The 12489-nt window shown below is 38.6% G+C and overlaps 1 protein-coding gene across 6 annotated transcripts in view; it reads right to left on the bottom strand.

Annotated features, from left to right (window-relative positions):
* Positions 1–12489, bottom strand: part of Kdm4c (lysine demethylase 4C) — a 370239-nt gene that overhangs the window by 157861 nt on the left and 199889 nt on the right. For all 6 annotated transcript variants that reach the window (XM_045149440.1, XM_045149418.1, XM_045149432.1 and 3 more), the window contains one exon: positions 1542–1735. In XM_045149440.1, coding sequence (XP_045005375.1) covers positions 1542–1735 — 194 coding nt within the window. The remainder of the gene's footprint in view (positions 1–1541; positions 1736–12489) is intronic.

The raw sequence follows: 12489 nt of genomic DNA, 5'->3' as shown, positions 1-12489 counted from the left end.
AAAACTGATTTGAAACCCAATACTATAAAAATCCTTGCAGTAAACTATGGGTGAAATATCAACTCTGAAGTTATAGTTTAGCTGTTGCTACACCCTATGCCATAGGTTGGTGTCTCTCTCTCTCTCTTCATCTCTCTGGTACACAACATACACACAGACAGAATGTTGACAGCATGCTCTATGTTTCTGATGCTCATTACCATTCAAAACTGGGGTTGAAAGTTACCTTACTACTGCAGTAGGTAGCCTATCAGTCTCATAAAATGAAAGGCAAAAAGAAAACATCAAAAGTATGATCAAATATTTAAAATTACAGGCCAGGTGTGGTAGTGCACACCTTTCATCCCAGCACTCAGGAGGCAGAGGTACAAGGACCACCGAGAGTTCAAGGCTACCCTGAGACTACATATGAGTTCCAAGTCAGCCTGGGCTATAGTGAGACCTACTTCAAAAGAAAGAAAAAAAATTAAAATTCCAGTGTTAATATAGAAAAAAAAAGTGACAACAAGCTGCAGGTCCATATACAGGGGATTAAGTGCATACAGGTAATAAATATGCTGTAGAAAAAAACTCACTTAATTGCATGAAAAACCAAACACATAACTGGCAATAAAATTATCACTAAGGTCAGAATTTTCAGAGGGTATATATATATGTAAAGAACAGTTATATCTAGATAAATAATGAATGATTTTGGATACATTCAATATTCTTTTCCTTATTTACAAGTTTTAACTAAATGTTCAGATACTAATTTTACAATTCAGGAAAAAATATGATGAGCAATACTGAAGAGGAAAATTTAATAACTGAAAATGTGAAGCTGAGCATGGTGGTACATGCTTTTAATCCCAGCCACTGGGAGACAGAGATAGGAGAATCAGCGTGAATTCTAAGGCAACCTGAAACTACAGAGTGAATGTCAAATCAGCCTGGGCTACAGTGAAATACCCTACCTTGAAAACCCAAAACTAAGAGCTAACAGGTAACCTTAGAACCTGGGCAACACCACATATGGCTTTTTCAATATATTATTAAAGAATACCACAGAAAATACAAAGCTTTTGACATTGTCTTATCTGCAAAAAATGAGGCAGTTCACAAGGGCAACCATGATACAGATGTGTCATATGTTCTCTTGTTATATAAAATAATGAAATAAAAAGAATAAGAGGTAGTAACATAAGAATCCAGATAAGAAATTTAACACCTTCCCTACTCAGCTAATAAAGGCAGTGATTTCCAAAGTTAAAAAGGGGGGAGGGGCAAAGCAAAACTTCTGGAGATCAAGTTATTAAAGCTAATTAAAATGTGGAGATGAATGAAGAGAATCAATACAAGTCTAACAGGAATACTGGCTTAAGAAATAATTCTCAAATACAACCTCTTCCTACACTGTCCTACACACTCATGAGTTTAAAAGGCATTGCCTCAAAATTTCAGTGAAATAATAATGTTAGTTACCCTTGAGAACATTCAGTTCAATGATCAATTTTAATGCACTGAATACTAGAAACAGGAGTCAACGGATGTATGATTACCTCCTAAAGGACTTTTTAACTTTCCTCCTCCTTTGCAGCCATGCTTTTACTTCAGGGGTAGATTCTGGAGTGGGTTTCAAGTGGTCAATGGTATATATATCCTTTCCTTGCTTCCAAAGCTGATATCTGTCCGGCTGAAATTTCTTCACAAATATATCCATTGAAATTTTCACCATGTCATTCCTGCAAGTGCACTAAAACACAAGAGAGTGTTTGAATAAAATTTGAATAAAATATTTTGCTAAATGTACGAAATCCCATATCCTCAGATATAGAATCCATGAATATTTAGTTATGGCATGTATAAAGACACTTTACATTTAAAACTTCACTGAGTGAGGAGCTCAACATCTTTTGAGCAGATCTCACAACTTCAACACTGACATTTAGAAATGCACACATACAGATACAAAATATTTTATACACCTGATTAGGAAGGAAACTTAACTAGGAGTAACTACAGGGAAACACACACCCTGAAATATTATCAGTAAAGGAAGGATTGCCCTGCTATCACATGGATAAGTTAAATTAAATTAATGATCTGCAGAGTCAGTAGGGCATGTAAGTCTAAAACCTGCTGATGTTATTTCAGTATGTTCTGAGTGTTCCCAAAAGTCCACTATTATTTAAAGGCATGGTCCCTGAGATATGCTATTACGAAGTGGGCCTTCGTGTGTGATCTTTATGTCACTGGGGACATGAAGTATTTCTCCTGATAGTTCTAGGTAGTTCTGAGTGCCTTTGAAACTTCTTTGCTTGTTCTTATGAATGCTTTGGTATAAAAGGAACAAACCCAGCTGTAACCATTTTCTATCTGCTTCTGCAGGAGCTAAGACCATATATTCCTAACACACATTCCTGGGATGATGTACCAGGATTCTCCATTTTCACCGCAGGCCAACCAAATGGGGCTGCCCCAATTAAAGTTTGAAAATACAAAACTTTATTAGGTGCACTGCTGGGTATGGTAGCTCATGCTTTCAAGAGAGGCTGAAGTAGAAGAATGGCTATGAATTTGAGGCCAACCTGGGCTACAGAGTAACTTTTAGCCTGGGATGGAGTGAGAAACAACTTCAAAAGAAAAAAAGTTACCTGCATTTCCGCAGTTCATTTTAGCACTGCAAAGCTGCCATATAACCTTGTATTGTCAATGTAAGTGCAATTAGAATAATTCAACCAGTGAATCTAGGAGATTTTTCCAATATATAATTTGTTATATTTGTATTTATTGATGACTGAATTGCAAGGTAACAAAAACAGCCCTTTTTTACCACATCAAATATAATATTGAACAACTTATTATGCAACTTCTTAAACTGTAAATACTAAATGTACCATCATCAATGATACTAACCTGTTTCAACAGCTCCTAGCCATTCCCAACTCCACCCACCATAGAAATTGAGAGTGGTACTATCTTCCCATAAACATATCCATTGCATACATTACTACTGCTAGCATCTCTAAGTTTTAGTCAGACCTTGAACTTAGCAAAACAAAGCCAACTTCCTGGCCTCCTTTTCTAGCATCAATTCATCTGTATAGCAATTATTTTACTCTCAATATCTTGTAATGACTCAATTTTCACCTCACTAAGATACATTTACTGTACTGGAATATTAACGTCAAAACTTAATGGCCATATTTTTACTCTTGTAGAAATGTATCTAAAATGGAAACCAGAACAAAGCAATTTATATTTGATTTATGGAAGAATGGTTATAATTGTCAGAATAAGATGGAATGAATTATCAGGTAAGGTATTAATATACCTGAAGACAGATATGAGAATTAAGTTAATAAGACATAACAGAACATTATAAATTTAAGACTACTATTCTTATTTTTAAATGGATTCAAAGTGATTTGGGTAAATTAAGATGTTTAGAATATCAGGACTAAATGTAAAGAGATAATCCTGTTTATAATCAGTAGGCTCAATTTTTACATGGCTACTTAATCAAAGAACATATCAAGTGCCAATCAGAACACATAATAAAGCCTTCATTAAGGAAAGCTATATATGTATAAGTAGACTTCCATTTCGAATACATGAAGAAACATCAATGTAGCAATTAATAACCAGGTAATAAACAGAATTACACATTCTACTTTTATAGAACTAATAGAAAATATTTAAACATGTAATATAAAAATGTTATTTTAAATGTCCAATCTAAAGTCCTGCCTATGCCAGACATGGTGGCTCATGCCTTACTCCCAGCACTTGCAAGGCAGAGGAGGATCACCAGGAGTTCAAGGCCACCCTGAGACTACATAGTGAATTCCAGGTCAGCCTGGGCTACTACAAGACTCTACCTCAAAAAATCATAAATGAAAGAGAAAGACAAAGGGGAAGATGAAGAGAAAGACAAAGGGGAAGATGAAGACGAAGACAAAGAGGAGGAGGAAGAGGAAGAAGAGGCAGGAAGGAGGGAAGAAAGGAAGGGAGGAGAAACAAAGAAAGAAAGAAATATCAGTAGATAATAATAATTTTAATAATAAAAATGTCTGAAGTACTGAAACCTACATTCAAGAAATATAAAATTAATAAATGCCCAGAAATTAATATTATTTATCAAAAGATAAAACATAGTTACTGACTTTGAAATAAATATGTTATACAAAAATGATTTTGGGGGGCTGGAGAAATAGCTTAGTGGTTAAGTACTTGCCTGTGAAGCCTAAGGACCCCAGTTCAAGGCTTGATTACCCAGTACCCACGTAAGCCAGATGCAAAAGGTGGCACATGCATCTGGAGTTCATTTACAGCGGCTGGAGGCCCTGATGCATCCATTCTCATTCTCTCTCTCTCTGCCTCTTTCTTGCTCTGTCACTCTCAAATAAATAAACATAAACAAAAAAATATTTTTAAAAAAAACAACAATTTTTGGGTTGGAGAGATGGCTTAGCAATTAAAGTGCTTGACTATGAAGCCTAAGGTCCCATGTTCGACTCCCTAGATCCCACATAAGCCAAACATATAAAGGTGAGGCAAGTTCAAGGTCACACATGACCACTAAGTGGTGAATATGTCTGGAGTTCTATTCCAGCGGCTGAGGCCATAGCAGGGCAATTCTCTCTCCTCTCTCTCTCTCACTCTAAAATAAAAAAAAAATATTTAAAAAATGAAAGAAAAACTGTTTTCTCTTACTGTAGACTTCTCTCAGCACTACCAATAAAGTCAATTTATACTTCAGAAGTGGAATTTAAAAAAAAAATTTCCAACTACTTTGCTTTGAAATTCTTTCTCTACTAATCCATAAAATATATGGAAACAGGTTAACCTAAATACCTTTTGACAGCAGCAGCATATACAAATTTTTATCCGAGAAATGCCAAGCACAATATGCAGTTTGTAGAGTGGATGTGCCACAAAAACCAGCCCCAACACCACCAGCCCACTCAATACACACAAGTAGTAATCATGGACTCTTATGCACAAAGACAAGTTATTGATGCCAAGTTTTGCTTCATAGATATGGCCTATGGTGAATATCAGTTCGAAACCTCCTTAAAATATGCAGGTACAGTCTATAAATAAAAATGTGTCCATGTTGGTGATAACAGCAAACATCTACTTGCTCCATACTTACTATGTAATATGCATACATATGGTAACATTTCCAATATATCATCACACTAAAACTTCACATTCATCTGAGAAAATATTTAGAGTAAGCACTGATAAAGATCAAATCTCTTGTCTTTTGAACATTAGTATCTGGACTAATATTAATTGGTATCAGCCTGATCATTTTGAGCTCTGCACTATGAGGATCAAAAGAACAGTCCTCTGAAATTGCTCTCATTACTGAGAAGTGCAAAAGCCAGTATTAGAACCCCGACCTCCGGGTGCTGCTACAAAGAGCCACACCTCATAGTTGCTCTCTCTCCACATACATCTGCTGTGAAGACCCCCCCAGAAATAGTCAAAAGCCTATAAACTTTGTCCACTCACATCTCTTACAAGGAGGCAAGATCCCCACCCTACACACTCCTTGCTACAGAACCAAAGGCCACAAGAAAGACCACGGTCACATCACATAAGTCATACACTTAGTATACACACTGTTCTTCCAGACACTGCTTATTCAGGAATGTATTTGGAACTTTTCAAACACCTACTTCACTCAGTGCTAACTCAGATTAGTGATGTGAGCTGACCTTGGACCCATTTCATCATGGTACAAAACCTTCATTCCTCCTGACTCTCTCACAACAGACCTCTGAAGAACAGAACCTGTTCTCCCTGGGCATATCGTCAGTAACTCAAAGACTGATACAACTCTATGACTCTTTCTTAAACCAGGTCTCAAACTATAAAATAATTTCTAACAATTAAAAATGGGAATATGGATACAGGGCTGGAGGGATGGCTTAGTGATTAAGGCATTTGCCTGCAAAGCCAAAGGACCCAGTTCAATTCCCCAGGATCCATGTTGGCCAGATGCACAAGGGGGCATACACAACTGGAGTTCGTCTGCAGCGGCTGGAGGCCCTGGCATGCCCACTCTTTCTTTCTCTCTCTCGTTCTCTGTCACTTTCTCTCTCTCCCTCCCTCCCTCTTTCTTTGTCAAATATAAGTAATTTTTTTTTAAGTATATCTCAGGCTGGAGAGATGACTTAGCAGTTAAGGCATTTGCCTGGAAAGCCTAAGGACTTGGTTCAAATTCTTCAGTACTCACACAGAGCCAGATGTACAAGGTGGCACATGTGTCTAGAGTACATTTGCAGCCATTGTTGGCCTGCTGTGCCCATATATTCATATTCATTCCCTCCCTCTTTCTCTCTCCTCTGACAAGTAAATAAATTTAAAATATATATTTAAAAATAATCTTTTTCTAAGCTGATTCTATTTCCTAGATATTGTGAACATAGTAGCATCAAACATGGATGTACAAGGATCTCTGCAGTAAGCTATGTAATCCTTTGGGTATATTCTTAGGAGTTGGTTTATTTGGGTTTTTTTAGGAGGATGAATCAGCATAACAAGTGAACATCAAAAATGGGAGAACAGGGCTGGAGAAATGGCTTAGCAATCAAGACATATGCCTACAAAGCCTAAGGACCCAGACTCAATTCTCCCATATAAGCCAGATGCACAAGTAGGCACATGCATCTGAAATTCATCTGTAGTGGCTAGAGGCCATAGTGTGCCCATTCTCTATCCCATTTCTCTTCTTCCATCTCTCTGTCTTAAATAAAAGTTTAAAAAAAAATGGGAGAATAGATTTCTGGTCAAGAATCTTCCTAACTACACTTCGTCTCCAGGGGTATTAAAAGGCAAGATCAATAAGGCTCCAGTGTGAATAGGACTTAGCAGTCATACAGTGGACAGGCAACACAAAGGGGCCCAGTTGGAGATTCCCATCCTTTCAGATAGCCCACTAAACCCGTAGGTCCCCATTCCCACCTCCCACGACCCTGCCTCAATCACTTGCTCCAGCTGCCACTCACTGGCCATATTCTCTACTGCCCTCACGCTTTCTCAGTCTTCCGGAGGCCCACAAACTGCTTCTGTCTGTGACTTATCTGTCTGTAGTGATCGCCCTACCTCTACCTCCTGAGTGCTGGAACTAAAGGCGTGCACCACCACGCCAGGCTTCAAAGGTGGACTTTAAACCAGTCTGCACCTGCTTTACTAGCAAAATGCTAACTCCCAGTGGCAGAAAAATTTCATTAATCTTTTCTTTGTTTTTGTTTTGTTTTAATCTTATTTTTTCTCAATTTTTAAAACATTTTCCATGATTATAAAAAATATCCCATGGTAATACCCTCCTTCCCCCTCTATCCCCCTTGAAATTCCATTCTCCATCAGATCCCCTTCCCCATCTCAATGACTCTCTTTTATATTTATGTCATGATCTTTCCCTCCTCTTATGATGGTCTTGTGTAGGTAGTGTCAGGCACTATGAGGTCATGGATATGGAGGCCATTTTGTGTCTGGAGGGAGCATGTTGTAAGGAGTCCTACCCTTCCTTTGGCCCTTACATTCTTTCCGCCACCTCTTCCGCATTAGACCCTAAGACTTGGAAGGTGTGATCGAGATGTTACTCGGTACTCTAGTCACTTCTTTCCACCACCATGGTACCTTCTGAGTTGTCCCGACCTCACTGCCATCTGAAAAGAGAAGATTCTCTACCCAAAGTGAGAGTAGCATTAATATAAGGGTATGAATATTAAGAGAAGTGCTTACTGGGCACTTTGATAAGCATAGTATATACACTTAGCCAGACATCAGCAGATGTTACAACGCTAGGTCTCATGACAACCCCTATTTGAAGTTTTCCTCCAGTCCAATTGGAAGGCAGTTGGTTTCCACCATGATAGACGTGCCACTATTGCACCCATGGCTCATTTGGCCTGGCTGGCCAATTATAAGGCTTGCAGTGTCCACTGTTGAGTATCTTCACTGGTGGTATCTCTTTCTCCCATTGACCTACATGTAGAATGGCTTCTTCCAGCTTTCTGTCAGCTGATCTACATGGAGAAGGTTATCAGCTCAGTTCCACCAGGATTTCTCAGTGGCCTTGCAGCCCAAGTATGTAGAGTCTTCAGCAATAAGGTCTTACAATCGAATCCTGCTGGGAAACCAAGGGCCTCGGCAATGGCCAATAATGTTTTGGGGGAATCAGGGACCTCCCTGGCCAACAACTCACTGGAATATATCCTATCCCTGGCACTGAAAATTTTCTGGCAGTGATCTATGGCTCCTGAGTGTTCCATTGTCCATAACTGGAGGATTCCATATGATTTATTTATATCCTCTTAGATTTTGATTACTCCTCCCTCCACCTTTCCTTTACTCAATCTCCTCCCCTGACCTCACTTTGGGCCTTTTCACCACCCGTTAATCTATTCTTCTACTTACATATATACAATAATATCCTATTAAGTCCCCTCATCCCTTTCTCTTCCCTTTGTATCTCTTTTTTAGCTTACTGGCCTCTGCTACTGATTTTTTCCTTCTCACACAAAAGCCCAATCATCTGTAGTTAGGATCTACACATGAGAGAGAACTTGTGGCGCTTGACTTTCTGGGCCTGGGTTACCTCACTTAGTATAATCCTTTCCAGGTCCATCCATTTTTCTGCAAATTTCATAACTTCATTTTTCTTTACCACTGAGTAGAACTCCATTGTATAAATGTGCCACATCTTCATTATCCACTCATCAGTTGAGGGACATCTAGGCTGGTTCCTTTCCCAGCTATTATAAATTGAGCAGCAATAAACATGGTTGAACATGTACTTCTAAGGAAATGAGTCTTTAGGATATATGCCTAGGAGTGCTATAGCTGGGTCATATGGTAGATCAATCTCTAGCTGTTTTAGGAACCTCCACATTGATTTCCACAATGGCTGGACCAGACTGCATTCCTACCAACAGTGTAGAAGGGTTCCTCTTTTCCCACAACCCCACCAGCATTTATGATCATTTGTTTTCATGATGGTAGCCAATCTAACAGGAGTGAGATGGAATCTCAATGTAGTTTTAATCTGCATTTCCCTGATGACTAGGGATGTAGAACATTTTTTAGATGCTTATATGCCCCGAATTTCTTCCTTTGAGAACTCTCTATTTAGCTCCATAGCCCATTTTTTATTGGCTTGTTTGATTTCTTATTAAACTTTTTGAGCTCTTTGTATATCCTAGATATTAATCCTCTATCAGATATATAGCTGGTGAAGATTTTTTCCCATTCTGTAGGTTGCCTCTTTGCTTTTTTCACAGTGTCCTTTGCAATACAAAATCTTTGTAATTTCATGAGGTAGCAGTGGTTAATCTGTGGTTTTATTGCCTGAGCAATTGGGGTTGTATTCAGAAAGTCTTTGCCAAGACCAATATATGGAAGGGTTTCCCCTACTTTTTCCTTTAGCAATTTTAGAGTTTCCGGTCTAATGTTAAGGTCTTTAATCCATTTGGACTTAATTCTTATGCATGGAGAGATGGGTCTATTTTCATCCTTCTACAGATACATATCCAGTTTTCCCAACACCATTTGCTGAAAAGGCTGTCTTTTCTCCAATGAGTATTTTTGGCATCTTTATCGAATATCAGGTGGCTATAGCTACCTAGATTTACATCTGGGTTCTCTATTCGGTTCCATTTGTTACATGTCTGCTTTTGTGCCAGTACCATGCTGTTTTTGTTACTATGGCTCTGTAATATAGGTTAAAATCAGGGATGGTAATACCGCCAGCCTTATTTTTGTTGCTCAGTATTATTTTACATATTCAAGTTTTGTGATCCCAAACGAATTTTGGTATTTTTTTTTCTATTTCCGTGAATGCCCTTGGAATTTTGATGAGGATTACATTAAATGTGTAGATTGCTTTTGGTAAGATTGCCATTTTCACAATATTGATTCTTCCAATCCAGGAACAAGGGATGTTTTTCCACTTCCTAGTGTCTTCTGTAATTTCTCACTTGAATGTTTTAAAGTTTTCATTGTAGAGATCCTTGGTTAGGTTTATTCCACGGTACTTTGTTTTCTTTGATATAATTGTGAATGGGAGTGATTCTCTGATTTCATCCTCTGTGTGTTTGTTGTTAGCATACGCGAAAGCTACTGATTTCTGTGCATTTATTTTGTATCCTGCTACATGGCTGTAGGTGTTTATCAGCTCTAACAGTTTGCTGATAGAATCTTTAGGATCCTTTATGCATAGAATCATGTCATCTGCAAATAATGATAACTTGATCTGTTCCTTTCCAATTTGTATCCCTTTTATGTGTGTCTCATGCCTCATTGCTATGGTTAAGACTTCCAGTACTATATTAAATAACAGTGGGGACAGTGGACATCCTTGTCTTGTTCCTGGTTTAGTGGGAAAGCTTCCAGTTTTCCAGATTGTGTTGTGTCACAATCTCCCTCTTCTATATTTTTCCCTAATCTTCTATGTTAGTAATTTAAATAGCATAAAATCAATACATATTAGTTTCTAAAGCATGCTACATAAGTGTACTAATAGATACTTAGAAAATACAAGGTTAACCTCATTGCCTGTCCTGCAGATTCTGCTCTTTAATTTTACCAATAGGTTTCAAAATCCCTATGGTGGTTTAAAATAAAATGTCCCTCATAGGCTCATATGTTTTGAATACTTGGGAGCCCACCTGGTAGCAATCTGGAAAAGTTGGTACTGCGGCACTTCCCTACTTGAGATAATTGAAAATGTACCTTAGTGGCTGGGAGTGATGGCACACACCTTTCATCCCAGCACTTGGGAGGCAGAGGTAGGAGGATCACCATAAGTTTACAGACACCTTGAGACTACAGATTGAATTGCAGGTCAGACTGAGCTAGAATGGGACCCAACCTCAAAAAAAGATTAAAAAAAAAAAAATGTGCCTTAGCATCAGCAAATGTTCTCTGGCAGATAAAAACCAACACAGAGCTCATAACCAATGTAGTGGAATTGCCACAAACTGCAGGGTGAATGTAAGCTTATTACTTTGAGCATACAGCAAGAAGAATAATTTGATCTCTATTGCCCAATTTCCTCCTACTTCAAATAACAGATATAAGGACTAAAATGCAAAGAACTGCATAGTAACCCTTTGTGTATAGGAGAGGGAATTTTGTTAAAACTTTTAGTGGGTGCCTAATCCATACGAAACCCTAAAATTTAATGTAATTTTCATTCATAACTAAGCACTCAATAAGTGCTGAATCATTAAGATTTTGCAGTTTGAGCCATCCATGATGGTGCACTCCTTTAAGCCCAACACTCGACAGGCAGAAGTAGGAGGATTGCCATGAGTTCAAGGCCACTGTGACACTACATAATGAATTCTAGGTCAGCCTGGACTAGAATGAGACTATACCTCAAAAAAAAAAAAAAAATGGGCTGGAGAGATGGCTTAGTGGTTAAGCGCTTGCCTGTGAAGCCTAAAGACCCCGGTTCGAGGCTCGGTTCCCCAGGTCCCACGTTAGCCAGATGCACAAAGGGGTGCACGCGTCTGGAGTTTGTTTGCAGAGGCTGGAAGCCCTAGAGTGCCCATTCTCTCTCTCTCTCCCTCTATGTCTTTCTCTCTGTGTCTGTCGCTCTCAAATAAATAAATAAATAAATAATTTTTAAAAAATGTAGTTTGAAGGACCATAACAAGAACATAAATTTCGGGCTGGAGAGATGGCTTAGTGGTTAAGCGCTTGCCTGTGAAGCCTAAAGACCCCGGTTCGAGGCTCGGTTCCCCAGGTCCCACGTTAGCCAGATGCACAAAGGGGTGCACGCGTCTGGAGTTTGTTTGCAGAGGCTGGAAGCCCTAGAGCGCCCATTCTCTCTCTCTCTCCCTCTATGTCTTTCTCTCTGTGTCTGTCGCTCTCAAATAAATAAATAAATAAATAATTTTTAAAAAATGTAGTTTGAAGGACCATAACAAGAACATAAATTTCGGGCTGGAGAGATGGCTTAGCGGTTAAGCGCTTGCCTGTGAAGCCTAAGGACCCCGGTTCGAGGCTCGGTTCCCCAGGTCCCACGGTAGCCAGATGCACAAGGGGGCGCACGCGTCTGGAGTTCGTTTGCAGAGGCTGGAAGCCCTGGCGCGCCCATTCTCTCTCTCCCTCTATCTCTCTGTATCTGTCGCTCTCAAATAAATAAATTAAAAAAAAAAAAAGAACATAAATTTCTTGCACTTTCTTCACAATTTCATGAATAGAAGATTTGATGTTATCATCAACTTTAGGAACCACAACACACTATTTTTCATTCAGTTTTAAAATTTTAACTGTTTCCTTTAAAGGAGGAACTTTACAGTTTCTCCTTGTTATAATGTATTTACAACATCACTATTTTCATGTTAGAGGCCACTATAAAATGAACTAAAGGTTACTTGAACAAAATCACCATGCTATTCCACCAATGAATCTGATGGCAGAGGTCACGTATAAATGGGTGACTGATGAATAATAGGTATATATCTCATTGATATACTAGAA

This window comes from Jaculus jaculus, chromosome 1 (genome assembly GCF_020740685.1).
Source record: "Jaculus jaculus isolate mJacJac1 chromosome 1, mJacJac1.mat.Y.cur, whole genome shotgun sequence".
Taxonomy (NCBI): Eukaryota; Metazoa; Chordata; class Mammalia; order Rodentia; family Dipodidae; genus Jaculus; species Jaculus jaculus.
The sequence above is the reverse complement of the archived record's forward strand: the minus strand, read 5'-3'. Positions and strand labels throughout refer to the sequence as shown.